The sequence below is a fragment of the Schistocerca gregaria genome, chromosome X, assembly GCF_023897955.1.
Source record: "Schistocerca gregaria isolate iqSchGreg1 chromosome X, iqSchGreg1.2, whole genome shotgun sequence".
Lineage (NCBI taxonomy): Eukaryota > Metazoa > Arthropoda > Insecta > Orthoptera > Acrididae > Schistocerca > Schistocerca gregaria.
The window spans coordinates 471,224,318-471,243,332 of NC_064931.1; the positions used below are offsets into that span (position 1 = coordinate 471,224,318).

Genomic DNA, 19,015 nt, shown 5'->3' on the forward strand with positions numbered 1-19,015 from the left:
TATCGCCAAAATTTACAATGACCCCAACAGCATAAGTAGCTGAAATCAAAGGTTTCAGCAGATCCTCAGTGTGTTTTTTCCAGTTCCACCGCTCATCAATGCATACACCTAGAAATTTTGAATATTCTACCTTAGCTACTGATTTCTGATCGAAGTCTATATTTATTAATGGGGTCATTCCATTTACTGTGTGGAACTGTATATACTGTGTTTTGTCAAAGTTTAATAAGAGCCCATTTGTAGAGAATCACTTAATGATTTTCTGAAAAACATCGTTTACAATTTCACCAATTAATTCTTGTCTGTTGGGTGTGATAGCTATACTTGTATCATCGGCAAAAAGTACCAGCTTTGCATCTTCGTGAATATAGAATGTCAAGTCATTAACATATATATTAAGAACAGCAGAGGACCCAAGACTGAACCTTGCGGCACCCCATTCTTGATTGTTTCCCAGTTTGAGAAATCACCAGTTTTTTGCATATTATGTGAACTGCTTATTTCAACTTTCTGCACTCTTCCAGTTAGGTATGATTTAAACCATTTGAGCACTGCCCCATTCATACCACAGTACTTGAGCTTATCTAGTTTTTTCTGTAACTCTGTTTCATTTGTAAATATTTGTCTGGCTTGAAGAAGTTAAAGTGTCATAGATGCATTATGAACTGCATGAATCAAATTAAAGGCCAATATCTCTATATCTGCGTAAGAACTTCTTCATAATATAATGAATTGTTTAAATTTATAGGAACATCGACTTTGTCACTGGCACAGTTGCCATACATAATACAATTTCTTGCAACTGGGACGTAATGTAACATATTATTCTCGTCCATAATAAGATGCAAGTCAGGGCGACTGATCAGTAGGAGGAAAACAGGATTAGAATATACAAGTAGAAGTGCATGCAAAGAAAACTCCAGATGAACAATATATAACTACTTTATTAGGAAATAAATAACCAATTATTTAATCAGAATGATTTTGGCAAAAAACTGTTTTAATTTTGCTATGGTAGACTATCACTTTCGTGGTTCCACGCGCACCATGATGTTGTTGGCAGACTTCATAACTATTTCTGGACTCAGGACCAGTTCGTCCTGTGGTGTTGAGAGCTTGAAATTACGTAGAACCTTTGAAAGTGTACACTTCATCTCCAGCAGTGCAAACTTTTGCCCTGAAAACAAAATTAAAAGTACTCATCAAACGTGACTGTGTTGAAGCTAAAAGTAATTTCACATTTCTATATTACTTATTGACAAAGAGAATTTTAAGTGAGACACTCTAAGCGTAACTCGGAAATTGTAACTTGTTAACGACAGTGGTATCTACGACATCCTCATGGTGGTTGCCATAACACAGTGTAATGAGAGTTTATGGAAGATGGCCCATTAATACCATTTCTTAACAAGAGGAATAATTTTATGGTGAATAAATTCGCTCCGGTAGTAACTGAAAAAGCGTTTATTTGCATAAAATTGTGCACATGGCACAGGTTTCAGGCTACAGATCTCATCTTCAGGGACAATAACAGGGATACTACATAAAATTAATTAACATTGAATTGGTACATACTAATCTGAACATTAGGGCATATCTTCATTGGGCGCAAGAAAATCGTACCAGTCACATAAAAAAAACAGTAAAGCAAATTTATCAAATAACATGCGAGATTGTATGTGGTGTAGCATGAAATTTTTTTTGTTTCTACCAGTGCCACACTGGGTAGACAGGGCCTAACAAAGGAAACAGGGAATAATCAAGTCATTGTCAAACTAATGTGATCTACAAACCCAGTGCGATGTGCCAGTGCGGTAGAATATCCAGGTACACCGGTCAACTAACTGCCAAGCAAACCGAAATGAATTGCATCATTGCACATATAAGTAATGGAGGGGCCACCACCAGAATTAAAACTGAGGGCGAAAGGGACGGAATCGTAGGTAACAACACAGCCGCACCCTCACGTTTTCTCCCAAACACCACTCACTACTAAAATGTTAAGGACCGATCTTTTTGAGTGTGTAACATTTAAGATGATTTGTAAATCTTGCGTATACAATCAAAAACACTAGTCCTTATCATTTTGGAAGAGTTGGAAATCACGACACGCAAGGTGCAGCATCCAGGCAGCAACCTCAAGGAGCAAACTGAACTTAAAAAGGAAGAGACATCTACTGAGGTCTTCACGACAGTAAGTTGTCGTATTTGGTCATTTTCATGTAAGTTGCACAATACTACCTCGTCCCATTATATTGGGGGTTGAGTGTAATGTCAACTAGGAGGTGTGTACAGTGTTCACAGAGCTACGTTCTATTTTCCTTTCAGCTCACACAACTTACACTATTACCTTTAATTTGTGGTATGTCAGTTTGGTTTCTCTTACATTTTATATTATTGTTTTATTTCTCGACAATTTCGTTATACATTTTTTTGTTTTTATTACTTGAGAATTACATTTTTATATTGCATGTTTTGCATTTATTACTTGCTCTGTACCATGCTTATGTTAGGTAGTGCCATTCATAGAGTAACATGGTTTTAGCACTATCAGAGTTGGAGTCACGAACAGTGGCAGTCGAGTTTTGGCTTGTTCTGCGCTGCTACGTCACGCATACTCCAGCAGCCAATGAGCGTCCAGTACCGTTCTGAGCGCTCTGTCGTAACTAATGGGAGCATTAAACATGATCGTAGCGAATTGTTTAGTGAATTTCTATTTCGTTTGTTGTGACCTCTCATCGCTGATGATGGTGGTAAGTGATAAATTCTGCATAAGCAAACAACCAACACGATTTGCAGGATATACACTGCCTTCAAGCGCATGCGCGTACTGCAACTGTCGCTTGGAATCGTCAACAATGCCATTCCTGTCCGTGCCTCCACAAGCGCGAACTGCCATCGTTCGTGGATCAGACTATAGTAGTGGGTGGCGTTTAGGATAAAATGTGGGCATTTGGCAGTGTTGTTACCTATGATTTCTTTGGTTATCCCTTCCGCCCTCAATATTCCTTCTGACGGCGGCCACTGTATGATATAGGACCTATATGTGTACTGACCCATCTCATTGCGGTTTGCTCGACAGCTGGTTGACCGATCTTGCTGCGCATGCACGCCATGCTAAGCTACTTTTGACGTTCAGAAATCGGCATTCTACGGCATTTATGACTTCATTTTACTTTGTTAACGCTATGCCAGATGTCAAGTCATTCGCAATTGGTTTGTAGCTCACACAAGTTTGGCAGTGAGTGATTATATGTTGATCCTTTCCCTTTTTTTCCGGTTGGGTCCCATTCACCAGATTTGGTACTGACTGACTCGAAGAACCTTTCCATGCCTCATCCACAAAGGATCACAGGACCTCGCATGCTATTTGACAAATTTGCTTCGCTGTTTTTTTTTTTTTTTTTACGTGACTGGCATGATTTTCTTGTATGCAATCTAGGCATGAGCAGATGTTCACATCTGAATGCACCCTTTTAATGTTAGTTAATTTTGTATACTACCCCTCTTAGTTTCCTTTGTCTTTGTAGCACTTGAAGATTGGATTTATATTCTGAAATCCTGTTTATTTATCCAAGTAAACGACGAGTGGATTTATACATCATAAAAATATTATCAACAGTCGTGGATGTCCCACAAAGAATGTATTATACAAGAGGCTACACTCCTTCACTAAGGGTTAGGCTTACAGTTACATAGGGGATAGTCTGATAAAACAGGGTGATCTTATGAAACAGAGTATCGTACTTTTCTCGTCTGATATGTGGCTACCATCTCCCGGTAAACATAGAAACCTCTTTCCCACTAAGTGACCTTCATTCTTAGAGTATCTGGAGTCTGTTGAAAGCAACCGTGAGTTCTCTAAGCGGAAAAATATATTTTTACGATGTTGTGTTATAATATTCGACTGTGAACTGTGCGTTTATATTTGCAAGACACTATTTGGAAGACTGTAAAGTAAGTATGATATAAGTTAAACGTTGTCTGCACTACACATCGTTGAGTGTTTCGAAATGTTTGTCCCGCTCAAGGGCTGTTGAAATGAACTTGTTCCTAACATGGAATTGTCGAATAAAACAGGGTGCCTCTAAATTTTATAAAACAGGGTAGGACCCCGTTTTATCGAACTGATTTAAAACTTGCCGTTTGCGATTTTCAAATTGTTTATTTAGTTTGTTCAGTTAGAAAATTTATTATTATTATTATTATTATTATCATTCACAGGATCTAACTTAAATTATGTCATAATTATGGCGTCTTACAAAAGGAAAACCGACAGACAGTCACGGAGTCAAGAGAGTATGAAAGAAGCTGTAGCGGCAGTTTTGGCCCAAACAATGGGCTATTTGAAAGCATCAGACTCCTTCGGGGTACCTCAGAGTACTCTGGAAGCACGCGTAAAAAAGGCCCAGAGTGGAATGTGTTTAGAGGTAGGCCTGTTTACTACTTTAGAAAGAATTAATTACACTGTTGCAGTTATTATTATTGTTGTTGTTGTTTTTGTTGTTGTTGTTGCTGTTGTTGTGTTTATTCAGGAGCAGGAAAATGAACTGGCTGAATATATCTTGTTAATGGATAGCAGTTTGTGTGGATTCACAATCGACGATTTGCGGAGTCTTGCTTTCGAACCGGCAGAGAAAAATAACTTGCCGCATAACTTCAGCAAGACTAAGAAGATAGAAGGTAAATGCTGGTTCTATTCGTGTTCTGCCGAGCCAACATCTCTTGCCAGAGCAATGGGCTTTAACCGTGCAGTGGTGAAGCAGTTCTTTGGTTAGATGTTAGAACTTTTGTAATTGGTACAGCTTCACAGCCGATAGAGACTGTAATGTGGATGAGACAGGAATAACAACAGTCCCTAATAATCAATCAAAGGTGCTTGCATTGACGGGAAAACGTCAAGTTGGCGATTTGGTTTCTGCGGAGTGAGGAATCTTAATGACTGCTGTAGCCTGTATGAGCGCTTCTGGAAATTATATGCCTACAATGTTTGTGTTCCCTAGACAAAGAGCCAAGCCTGAGCTGCTGGATAATGTTACGTCAGGATCTACTGCGGAATATCACCGTAGAGAATGTATGCAGAAAAAAATTTCCTGAAGTGGTTTCAACGACTTGTTGAATCTTCTAAGCCAACTGCAGAGAAACCCGTTCTCCTGCTCTTGGATGGTCACTCAACACACACAAAGAGTACTGAACTTATTGATATGGCTAGAGAAAACCATGTTAATCTCTTATGCTTCCCCCCACACTGCACCCATCGAACGCAGCCCGTGAATGTTGCATTCATGGCCCCACTCAGTAATTATTACCCTCAAGAGGTTCAAAAGTGGCTTCAGTGTCATCCTGGACGAGTGATAACCATCAATCAAGTTGCAGGACTGTATGGGACAGCATTCATGAAAGCTGCTTCTACTGAGACTGCTGTAAATGCATTCCATAAAACTGCAATCTTCGCACTGGATGCAGATATTCTTCCTCATTGGATGTATCAGCCTGCTGAAACAACAGTCACTGACCAACTGTTGGAGAAAAGTGATGTCCCGGCTTCGGAACCTACTTCAGAGTCATTAAACAGAGATACATACTTTCCAGTCACGCCAGGTTCTTCCCAGTCGGATAGGCCTAAGCTTTCAACTTCGGCTTTCCACATCTCTCCGAAAGGCTGAAACTGGAAGAAACGAACAAAAATCTGATAGAAGAAGAGGAAAGACAGCTGTTCTTGCAAGTTCACCTTATAAGGAAGAGTTAAAGTCTTCTATGAAAAAGGAAAAGACCCCCAAAAGGAAACTTCAAATGGGGCCACATTCTAACAGTCCCAGGCCTGCTGAAGTCAGCAATGTTGGACAGAAGAAAGCAAAGAGAGTTGGAAAAGTACAGAAGTATAGCACATCGTCAGAAGAGGAAGAAGAAGATAATAATACAGCTTGCGTTTACTGTACAGAACTTTTCTTCAATTCTAAGTCTGAAGAAGGCTGGTGGAGTGTTATAAGAGTAGTGAATGGGCTCGTGAACAGTGAGCCAGCATTAATGATGATGAACCATACAAATGTGATTTTTGTACGTGAAGTGATTGTCAGGGTTTGAAAATGGAGTTTTTTTTTTCATTCCCATCATAACGTTGGACCCTGTTTTATCCAACTAGTCTGATAAAACGGAGTAGTTGAACAAGTGCAAAAATTCTTTTCTGTGATGAGGCATTTTTTTTAAATTTATGTTTTTCATGCCCAATTGTAAGAAGACAGAGAGGGCAATTTGTCATTAAAAACTCAACAGATTGGTACACATAGTTCATTACATATGCCACTTTGTTTATTAAGTACCCTGTTTTAACTGAGTTTCCCCTAATGATAATCTCACTTTTATTTGATAGTATCATCAGTTTTGTAAAATAAATTTAGTTAACATTGTCCATGCAAAAACAGCGATTTGGTGCCACCACAAGATTGGCCGAGGAGCCACCAGCACCAGCCATAGTGGGTTCTTATTCTGAAGATGACTTTGACTTAAGTAAACACATAAATATCATTGTGATCTAGACTGTTATTTTAACCAAATAATGATTTTTGGTTCCCTGTTCCACATAAAAGAATTTCTGTCTCTGTAGTTTAGCTTTATACTTGTCTTTTTGCCTTTTTCCAAATTACTTTGCTCCACTCCTTCGTAAACAAAATTACAAGAGTAACAGATATTTATTCTATAGCCACGTGTCTTATGCTCTAGAGGATGGGTGATAGCTCCCCACTCCCCTCAACTAAATTCATTGAAACACAATCCTCTATTTAGTTAATTGTCATCACTGTTCCATAAGCCACTACTCAACAAGGATATATGAACAAATATGCTCATTAAACCACATTTCACACACAGATACTGTGTATCACAATCAGTAAATTTGGGGAATCAATACATTAATAGCCCATTGCCATCCTTAGCATGGACCTAAGAGTGTTCAGCCACTATGTGCATCTGATGAGCTATTCTAGAAACCGTCAGGCACTTATACAATTAAGTCAAAAACATATCAAGTAGGAGCATATCAGCAGAAAAACATAGCTGACTTAAGCAGCAATTTATTGTGTCAGGAAACAGTTATAGGAAAGAGCTATACAACACGACGAGAAAAAGAATGAAAATTATGTTGGGAAAGGTCACACTGGAGATGACAATGATATATCAATACACAGTTATTTCTAAGAAATTATTTCGATACTATACTGCCTATAAATCGCTGACATCTATACATTGCTCCGAGATAAAAAATGATTCAAATGGCTCTGAGCACTATGGGACTTAACTTCTGAGGTCATCAGTCCCGTAGAACTCAGAACTACTTAAACCTAACTAACTTAAGGACATCACACACATCCATGCCCGAGGCAGGATTCGATCCTGCGACCATAGCGGTCACGCGGCTCCAGACTGTAGCACCTAGAACCGCTCGGCCACTACGGACGGCTCTCCGAGATATCATGCATTAATAATTCTACTTTATATACATATTAACTGAGTCTTGGACTTAGTAATCAGTATTTTGTCCCACATCATGTCAAATAAACTTTTTAAAATTTAGATTCATTAAGAATTTCTAGTACAGGATTGTTACATGACACATAATGCAAATATTACACACATTGTAAACCTCATAAAGTGTTCAGTAAATACCAGTGCTCATTTGAGACGAGAGTAAAAAATGAAACGATTTCTCAAAGGAAAAATTTGAAAACTGCACTGGTAATGAGGATGCTTTGGAACCATACTTTCTGCATTATGAAATGATTTTTAATTTCATCGAACATTGTCAACAATATTCTTCCCTCTTGTTCTTAGTCTTCGAGCAAGCTGACTGCTATGCAGCTGAAGCTGTTAGGATAGTAGTCCAAGTTTCGAGTTAGTAATAGGAGAAATATAGAAACCTATATCTGAGCAAGTATGGTAATTTCCATTACTAAATTTAAGTCAATACTTGCATATTGTACAAAATAAGCCTTGGCCACAAACTTGAAACTCCCCTCCTCAAGGAATTTGAGAGGTGATTTAGGGACATGGAGTAAACACGTTTACTTGCTCTGCACATATTTTTGGATGCAAGATCCAAAAACAAAACTTTTTCAATCAATTTATATCTCTAAAATAGATTATAAATTTCACTGTAATTTCTCTATTGGTTAAGATGCTAATTTCAAAGGCTAGCAACACCATCAATGGAAGAAAGTAAACTGTGCCAAAATATTTTTTTTAATTGAGTGCTTCAAACATATTTCAGGTAAGCGTACTTGCCTTCTTAGTGTCAATAATGACATAACATATGTTTCTGATCTCCTACTATTATTTGCAGTTTGGTATCACTATTTCCTATCATTACATAAAATAATTTTATAGGCTATGCAAATGTTAAAGTTTTTACTAATAAAAATTAAACAAATGTCATGAAACAACTTTATGTGTAACCCCAAAGAAAAGGTTTTATACAACAAATGTAAATAAAATGTTCCTGCCTCAAGTAAAAAAATAAAACATTTTTCAAATAATCACTATGACACATGTTATTGAAACTACGTTATGTTCAAAATATTGATATTTATGAGCACTAGACCGCCAACATCTATGTCATTCAGTCAGTTTGGCAGCAAGTCGATATATTGATGTTTAAGGAAATTTTGCAATCATAAGCACAATATACGTGTAGGGCAGCACATGTTAGGAGATTTGAATATACATAGTGTAACTGTAAGAGGCCACTTGGATGGCTGAGTCATACTATCACCAAGGCTACTGGCAGAGGACGTACAGGACGTGCTTCAAACAAAGAAAATACTAATCCATTCGTATTTCATGCTTTGAAGAAAACTGTCATAATTGTGAGAGGACATCAGCAAGCAACAGTGACAGTCTGAAGACCCCTGACCCGATATGAAATTCTCAACGAAGACTGCCAGTTGATTTTGAATCACACTTGATTAATTCGTCATTCCTCTTCATATCTTGGCGTCATATCACACATCAGCACTGTGCAATCAATGCCGCAAGCACTTTTATTTCTGCTATGAACTTGATTTCGCCAATAGGCAGTGTTTCTACCATTTACCAGCATTATACACCGATCAGCCAGAACAGGATTGACTGATAATTAGACACGTGCATGGTGCATTTAGTATCAGTGAGCGTATTGTTCCTGTGCAGAATGGGGGAGGTACACAGTATTTGAGTATGACCAAGGGCAGGTTGTGCTGGCCCAGAAGCTTGGCACGAGCGTTTCAGAAACTGCACGACTTGTTGGGCGCCTAGTGCTGTGGTGCATGTCTTCAACATGTGGCGAAACCAAGGTAAGGTGAAACTTAATTCAGACGTCATGGGGCTGGTCAGCCACACATCATTACAGATGTCGGACTTCGTAGGCTGCAGCAGACACGTTGCAGTTTTGCAGCAAAGTAATCCTTGGGGTTATACAACGAGTTTAGCGAATCACCACTGTGAGGTCTTGGCAATATTCCTTGTGTCATAGTGCTCTGTTTGGCACTTGTCAATCACATTTGTAGCATTCATAAATGATTTGTCACAATTAACAATATTCACAAATAATGTCAGATGTTCAGCTGCAGCTGCATGACGATTGGCCAAAAATTACTGAGTACAAAATGTAAAAATAATATCTCAGGGTATTCCACTGTTTAGCTGCTTACTGCATAGCCACATAAGTAATCTTCATCACACAACAATCTGTTGGCATTAGTATTAAAAATGAGAGTTTTACATACTTGGTTGACAAATCACTTGTGCTTTTGACATTATTTGCCAGTGTGTGATTGTCTTACGGAGTTCCATGTAGATATATTGTGTAACGGTTTCCATGGCCAATAGTAATTTACTAAAATATTCTGCTAAGATAGGTTACAAAAAGTAGCGTTTCATATTTACAACAGCTTCACATTACTTTAGAAATATGAAGAAATATCAATGTTCATGTTAATATTCCAGTACATGGCATGTTATAGTACATATTGTTGTAGCTGCTGCTGCTGCTGTTGATGTCATATTCAATCTGAGGAGTGGTTTGATGTAGTTGTCCATGATAGTCTATCCTGTACAAACCTTTTCATCTCTATGTAACCTACAACCATTTGAACCTGCTTACTCCAGTGTAGCCTAAGTATCCCTCTGCAACTTTTACACACTATACATCCCTCCATCACCTAACTGAAGGTTCTTCCATGCCTCAAGAAGTATGTTATCAGCCAATCCTTTCCTTTAGTCAAATACCTTCTGTTTGTTAGGACACATAATTTTCCGATACCCATCTCAAGTTCTCAGTCTCTCAATCACCAATGATACAAACACAATATCTGTCTACATTCCTATACCGCCACTACACTAGAATAAGTGAGCGAACTGGCGCAGTTGCGACACAGGACTAGCATGCAACAGGAATGGGATATCAAATCCTCATCCAGTCACTCCGTTTCAGATTCCATGTAGTTTTAATTAACCACATCAGGTGAATACTGGCATGATTCAATCGAAACAGTCGATTATGTAATGGTGGCTTTCACGGCCCGTATTTGCATCCTTAATGAAATTTGTTCTGTAGGCGACATACCCCGGTCTAAGGCCAGTGTCTGTGCGTAAGTTATTGTCTCCTAAGGGTGGAGACATCATAATTGGTACTAAAGACTCAGTTAGCATTTCAAACTTAAACTTGCTCATCAAGCCGAACTGTTTAAATGTATCCACTCCATGGTTGGGTCGTGTTGACACCAGACCGCTACTCAGGGCCTACGGTAAATATCTAGTAGGCCTCACAAAGCCCTCATTTCACACAAAGTGACTTCAATGTGACGCCATTATACGTGTACACGTTGTATGTATCGACTTTTGTGACTGTTTGACACCACGGACTACCCACCGTACCAATGAATAAGGTCACCGAGCAAAAACTTAGTCACCGCAGTGTGCATTCACAGATGAACCATTAAACCTTTACAGATAGCGCTGCAATCGCCCGCCACATGCGCAACCACGTACACACTGGCTCTACATGAGGATAAGGCTTTAGCGACCAGTGAGACATTCATGATTCAAGCATACACGGTACTCAAACATGGATAAATGTAAGGATGTGACAGAGTAGGAAGGAGGCACAATCGTGTTGGGCAGTGCCCACGGCCATGTGGTGTGTGAAGTTGTTGCATTTGTTGGTTTTTCAAGATGGATTGTTCAACGTGTTTACAAGCAGTGGTGTAACACCAGACACGACGTCCTAATTGTGGTCAGAAAAAGATCCTGACACGGGAATCGGAGACGCGTTTCACAGCTTGTGAATCAAAATCGCTTCCAAACCAAACAAGAATTACTGCAGCAGTGAATGAAGTTCCATTTGAACAACTTAGCGAGAGAACATTGCGATGCAAACCGCATGCAATGAACATTTCGAGTCTGTCACATCCAAGCCCGAGTCAGGATTCGAGCCTACTCACACTGATACACTCGCAAGGTGACGACAGCAAAGATCAACAATGTGGAAGAATATGTGATGGTTTTCTGAACACTCCCCCACATTGTTACAACTTAATTGCCTGCAAAATAACCTGACTTGATCCCCATAGAATATCTGTAGGACTTGTTGGACAGTGGGTAAAGCGTCTACATGATCATCCCAACAACTTGGGGGGAATTGTGTGATCAATTACTCAGCAAATGGCTTAACTTGGATGCGATGTACCTGCACAGAACTGTGGACTTGCTTTCTAACTGAATGCAGGCTATTATCAAGTCCAGGGGTAGAATTGCATGGCACTGAATGATGCTTCAAATTATTTTTCTAAGTTGACTAATTTTTTATCCGGTGAGCTTATCTCGGTTGCCACAGTCTCATGATCTTAAACTACAGTAGCCATTATAGCACGTGAATTAAAGCTGCAAATCATTGTATCCTCAGTTGGTACAGTCATTGTAATTATGGAAGTCAATCTGCCCTTTCTTCCTTTGAAAGTGGCAACCTGTCAATTTAATACAGCAAGTAACAACTGTACGTAAGTGCCTTCTGATGTTTAAAAAAAGGGGCAATCATGGCACCATGGTTCTGTAGGTAGTGGCTACTACTCCAGACCCAGAGGTCCAGTGTTTAAACCCACTGTTATTTTTGCCACCCTGTTCTGTGTAGGTAGAACCCAGTTCATGATCACTAGCACTTGTGGTCAACCAGAGACTGGTGTAACAAACAGGCCACTCCTAGTGTCGATGATGGTGCAATTCACAAAGTGAACTACTAACCAAAAACAGGTCCAGATGGTAGCAAAGTCATCTGAAACTCTATAAACTGTTAACCAACCAATCTGTATCAGATACATAACACAAGCAAGATCAAAACTCCAGTGGTCAATGGCACATACTTAAGGATTCAATGAACTAGTGAGTTGCCGCTGACTTACCAACACACTCGCCTCAGTGTACATGGACTTTTTTTGTTTTTATTTACTGGATTACGGAATATGCCCATATAGCCATTTCAATCTTTGATTGTCAGTTATGATTATATGAACATAAGGATAAAGCAAAACACTCATGCCCCAAGGAAACAAAATCTCCAACGCAGCCGGGAGGGGAAACCGGGCCCCTTCAGTTAGCAATTTGGCGTGCTGACCACGCACCTACCACGGTGGACTGAACATAGACTTACTACAATTAAATAGACTGCTTACTGCTGCTAGTGTAACGTCCCCGTATTGAAGCCACCATTTGCAGAGCAATGCTGTGTTTGCGTTTAGTAAATTATGCCAAACATGTGATAAAAAAAGTTGCACACACAATGACTTCACAGATGCAAACAAAGTTCATAAGGACTCTATACCCCTGATGTTAGAAGAAAGTGTGAAAATGAAGTAGCTAGTTCAAGATATACTGGTAATTACAATTATTCAAGTTCAAGCTCATAGAATGAAAAAAACGATACAGTTTTGTGGAAAATAATGTACGCAGATAAAATTATACCATACAGTAGTAAATTAAAGCCTCAAAAGTAATCTGTTTTAGGAAGTGACATTTGATAATTATACAGGCAAGGCATTGATGTAGTACTCTCTCACTGCTGTGATCATAGCTAAGGTAGATAGTTTGCAACATGAAAGATGAGAGTATGGATAGCTTATGCGTAAAACATTTTAATTTCCTAAGGCCATGTGCTATCTTAAGTGAGAATCGTTCAGAATATTTCACAAACATGAAAAGAGAAGGTTATGCTAATTTAGCAGGATCAATCGTTCCCACATCGCTGTTATGACAACAGGTTTCCGGACCAATGACTGCGCCTGTGGCAAGAAGAATATGCTTACGTAGCTCATCGGATCCAGACATCCAATTTACTTCAAATGGTTCAAATGGCTCTGAGCGCTATGGGACTTAACATCTGAAGTCGTCAGTCCCCTAGAATTTTGAACTACTTAAACCTAACCATCCTAAGGACATCACACACATCCATGCCCGAGGCAGGATTCTAACCTGCGACCGTAGCAGTCGCACGATTTCAGACTGAAGCGCCTAGAACCGCTCGGTCACTGCGGCCGGCTCCAATTTAGTGCAAGTCATTGTGCACACTGCCCAGCTCTGAAAACGCATTCTTCTTGTTTCCATCTCCACCAACATACTTTTGTATTCTCTTGGTTGTCATGAAATTCTATTTGTATGTGGCATAAGGCTGCACATAGACACCGTAGATTTCAAAGATATCTTGTGTTTCCTGTCATGTGGGGCAAGGTTGATTTCCAATTTCTTTTAATGCCACTGAAATAAGTTTTCCCTTGCAAATTATCAAAGTAAGTGTTTTATTCGTTTGTATGTTGGGGAAATTATAATCATGATGGAAAATTTTTACACCTCAATATTTCACAAGTCATATACCGCATGAGAAGAAACTAATATCACTAGTTTTGGTATCCCTACAGTGAAATGTATATAACACCGACTTCAACAACCCCCTTCCATGTTGGAAAGCTTAAGAAATGAGGTGTTATAGATTAAAGTTTCTTAAGTGTCTTAAATATTTGTAGTCTGAAAAGTGAAGTAGGAAATTATTATCAGATAACGCTGCATAAAAACTAAAAGCGCTCGTGACTCTCCTCTGGGACCATATATACAAAGGGAGTTCAAAACGTTTTGCACAGTCGTCTCTAATTTGCAGGAGGAGAATGAAATGTTTTGTGAACATACTTTAAAGATTTAGCTACAATTTGGTATATGAAAGTATTTTCTTTTATTTACAGATGAGCCATAATTGACAATCCACAATGCGTTAGACCATCGACGGCAGTGAGTAATACGAATAAGGATACCATTGATCAAATCATCCAAAATGTCAGATGTGTGACGCCACGACAGCTTGCTGAAATGACTCGTTTATAATTGGGCAGTGTGGTATCACTGGTACAGTCACTAGGGTACAGAAAAATCTGTTCGCGTTGGGTGCCTAGATTATTGACAAGAGAAGTGAAAATGCTGAGGAAGAATGTGTGCGAGGGTCTCATGAAGACCTTTACTGAAGAGTGGAAACAGTGTTCCGACGGCGCCATTACCAAGGATGAAACATGGTCGTTTTAGCCAGAACCAGAGAGCAAAACCCAATCCATGGAGTGGCGTCATCTGGGTTCCCCTCGGAAGAAGAAACCAAGACTTTCAAGAAAAGCAGGCCGAAAGGTGATAGCCTCCTTCTTCAGGGATCAGTCTGGTGTCATTTTCATTGCCTTTTTGGAACCTGGCTCCATAATTAACCATGATAGTTACTGTTTGTCATTGGACAAGCTGCGACGTTCCAAAATCCACAGACCACAGCATCAGGGTCAGCTCATCAGACTACACCATGACGATGTCAAACCCCATACAGCCCTTATGACGCACGAGAAAATCAGAAAAATGGGTTCCAAAATTGTTCCTCATCCTCCCTACAGTCTGGACTTAGCTCCGTCTGATTTTTGCCTCTCTGGTAGTCTGAAGGCCCACCTGCGCGGTAAAACATTTGATAGTGAGAAAAACCTTATTTACTGTATCAAGCGATGGTGTACAAGTCAATCACCAGAATTTTACCAAAATGCATTTACATCATGGAAAGAACGTTGGGCCAGATTCATCACAGCTGGTGGAGGCTACATTGAGTAGGCTCAATGTATAGCTGAATGTTCCTGGTATGTTCACAAAAAATTTCATTCTCCTCTAGCAAAAAATGAAAAAAAATTAGAGACGACTGTGCAAAACTATTTGAACGCCCTTTGTAAAATGAGCATGACACACATTTCGCTGCATAGCTGCCCCTAGCACAGATTTACTTCTGCATGTGGTCCTGAACTGTTCTGCTGTATTCACGTGGCATTCCCTTTCAGCTTTGATGGCTCATGGTGCATAATACTCATGTAATGTATGACACTGAGCCAGAAAATTTAATTTATGAGCTCCACGGATTGCCATAGTTCACATTTGTAATAATGGTATTGCATAACGAAGCAGCAACCAATAGTAATAACTGTTATTATTTTTAATTTAGCGTAATGAAGTAGCAACCAATAGTGCTATTAGAGAGACTTGCTCCCAGTAATATCTCGTTAGATCCACAGTTCCGCACATTTTGCTACGGGAGGGTGGTATGAGTCATGAAGTTCTAATCACGGTGCTTACCAGTGCACTTTTGATTCATATTTTCTGTTTATTTAATGGAGCTGCAAACTGCTACAAGAAATTCTTTAATAAAATCTGATGAAAACCTTTACGTATTAAGTCTTGTTACAAGCCTAGACTCAGTAGGGGAGAGTTAGGTTAACTGGACAGGTCAGATCAACTGGTCCTTGCTTGTAAATTGTATCAGAATCTGTTTTCTGTGTCTTCCAGGCTCGAGTAACTAATCAGGTCAAAGATCTTCAGCTACTAGTAACAGTTGAAAAGCAAGAAAAAACTGGCTTTCTTGGTTTCCGAGGTCCCAATTTTTTTTCCCGCTCATATTGTCTGTTGCTTGTTTGTGATTTCAAGAAGAGTTTTGGAGAAGTAAATTACACCATAGCAATTGTAAGTGTTTACCCTTTACAGCAGATGGTTCTGTTTTTGAGTAACGTTAGTTAGCGACATTACAAGAAAAATTTGTGGTTGGGTTAACTGGACAGGAAGGCAATTAGGTTATGTGAACCGGTCCAGTTAACCCTAACTTAACTATTTACTTTTGTAACTTACACAGCTTTTAATTTCAAAATATTTCACGTAATATTTAGTTAGAATAGTGATGAACTGTACTTAAGGCATGTTGTAGCTGAGGTATAAGTTTTTCTTTCAGATTCCACAAGTTCATATTCGTACATCTAACCACTAGTCGTATTCAACTGAAGATCTTAAACTAGCAGTGACAGCTATCAAAGAAGGAACTAGTATTCGTGCAGCATCTAATCGGTTTCAGATTCCTCGAACGATGCTAAAACGTTATGTCTGCAAATCTGCTGATGACCGTGAAGTAAACTTCAGGCCATTAAATGACCACAAAATGGTGTTTACACCAGTAGTGGAGCTTTCTTTGTGTTCCTACTTGAAAGAAATTGCTGGTACGCAATTACGGTTTATCATTCACAGATACGAGGAAGTTAGCACATGAATTTGCTGCAGCTAACAAGAAGGAACTTCTGGCAAACTGGCAACAACAAAATATGGCTGGGAAGGAGTGGCTTCGTTCTTTTATGAAGAGGCATCAGCTCTTTCTTAGACAACCTTAGACAACAGTCTGAGTCGTGCTACTAGTTTTAGTAAGTCAAATGTTGGTAAATTACACTCCTGGAAATTGAAATAAGAACACCGTGAATTCATTGTCCCAGGAAGGGGAAACTTTATTGACACATTCCTGGGGTCACATACATCACATGATCACACTGACAGAACCACAGGCACATAGACACAGGCAACAGACCATGCACAATGTCGGCACTAGTACAGTGTATATCCACCTTTCGCAGCAATGCAGGCTGCTATTCTCCCATGGAGACGATCGTAGAGATGCTGGATGTAGTCCTGTGGAACGGCTTGCCATGCCATTTCCACCTCACGCCTTAGTTGGACCAGCGTTCGTGCTGGATGTGCAGACCGCGTGAGAAGACGCTTCATCCAGTCCCAAACATGCTCAATTGGGGACAGATCCGGAGATCTTGCTGGCCAGGGTAGTTGACTTACACCTTCTAGAGCAAGTTGGGTGGCACGGGATACATGCGGACGTGCATTGTCCTGTTGGAACAGCAAGTTCCCTTGCCGGTCTAGGAATGGTAGAACGATGGGTTCGATGACGGTTTGGATGTACCGTGCACTATTCAGTGTCCCCTCGACGATCACCAGAGGTGTACGGCCAGTGTAGGAGATCGCTCCCCACACCATGATGCCGTGTGTTGGCCCTGTGTGCCTCGGTCGTATGCAGTCCTGATTGTGGCGTCACCTGCACGGCGCTAAACACGCATACGACCATCATTGGCACCAAGGCAGAAGCGACTCTCATCGCTGAAGACGACACGTCTCCATTCGTCCCTCCATTCATGCCTGTCGCGACACCACTGGAGGCGGGCTGCACGATGTTGGGGCGTGAGCGGAAGACGGCCTAACTGTGTGCGGGACCGTAGCCCAGCTTCATGGAGACGGTTGCGAATGGTCCTCGCCGATACCCCAGGAGCAACAGTGTCCCTAATTTGCTGGGAAGTGGCGGTGCGGTCCCCTACGGCACTGCGTAGGATCCTACGGTCTTGGCGTGCATCCGTGCGCCGCTGCGGTCCGGTCACAGGTCGACGGGCACGTGCACCTTCCGCCGACCACTGGCGACAACATCGATGTACTGTGGAGACCTCACGCCCCACGTGTTGAGCAATTCGCCGGTACGTCCACCCGGCCTCCCGCATGCCCACTATACGCCCTCGCTCAAAGTCCGTCAACTGCACATACGGTTCACGTCCACGCTGTCGCGGCATGCTACCAGTGTTAAAGACTGCGATGGAGCTCCGTATGCCACGGCAAACTGGCAGACACTGACGGCGGCGGTGCACAAATGCTGCGCAGCTAGTGCCATTCGACGGCCAACACCGCGGTTCCTGGTGTGTCCGCTGTGCCATGCGTGTGATCATTGCTTGTACAGCCCTCTCGCAGTGTCCGGAGCAAGTATGGTGGGTCTGACACACCGGTGTCAATGTGTTCTTTTTTCCATTTCCAGGAGTGTATATACCAATTTGAAATAAGCTGACAGAATCTTCAAAGTTGGTCCAGAAGACGTCTACAACCATGATGAGACTGGCCTCACAACAGTACAGAAGCCTGAAAAGGTAGTGTCTCTATGTGGCCAGAAGCAAGTAGGGAAGATAACTTCTGCAGAGAGAGACACGCTTGTAACCATGTGTAGCATAATTGGGAGAACTGGAAAAGCTGTTCCTCCATTTTTTGTGCTCCCATGTGTCCATTTTCATGATCAGATGATCCACAATGCACCACCTGGAAGTACAGGGGCGGCTCACACCTCAGGATGGATGACCAGTGACATATTTATGGACGTATTGGCACGTTTTGTCAAACATGAACGACCAAACAAAGAAAAGCCAAAACTTCTTATCATTGACAATCATGAAAGCCACATGTCCATAAGGGCAATAACATTTGCCAAAGAAAATGGCATAGTTTTGTTAACAATACCACCACACTGCAGCCATAAGCTGTAGCCACTGGATGTTGCCGTTTATAGGCCTTTCAAGTCCTTTTACAACAAAGCTTGTGACAGATGGCTACTAAATCATGCATGTGTATGATGTAGCAGGACTAGTAGGTTGCTGTAGCAGCACTAGTAGGTGAAGCATTTCCATCTGCTTTCACTCCGTCTAATACCAGAAAAGGTTTCAAAGCTACAGGAATAATGCCTTTCAATGGTGAAACATTTAGTGATGCAGATTTTTTGTGTTCATCTGTGAAAGACCGACCATTTGAGCCAACTGAGAATGAAGTTGTTTCAGAAAGTAATGTTTCTAATATAGTTCCAGGT

General features: G+C 40.6%; 1 protein-coding gene across 1 annotated transcript in view; it reads right to left on the reverse strand.

Moving 5' to 3' along the window:
- Nucleotides 1–926: 926 nt before the first annotated feature.
- LOC126298354 (cytochrome P450 4C1-like) overlaps nt 927–19,015 on the reverse strand; it is a 253,886-nt gene continuing 235,797 nt past the window's right edge. Inside the window, exon 14 of the mRNA XM_049989649.1 lies at nt 927–1,177. Within this exon, the coding sequence (XP_049845606.1) occupies nt 1,023–1,177 (155 nt within the window). The 3' untranslated portion in view covers nt 927–1,022. The remainder of the gene's footprint in view (nt 1,178–19,015) is intronic.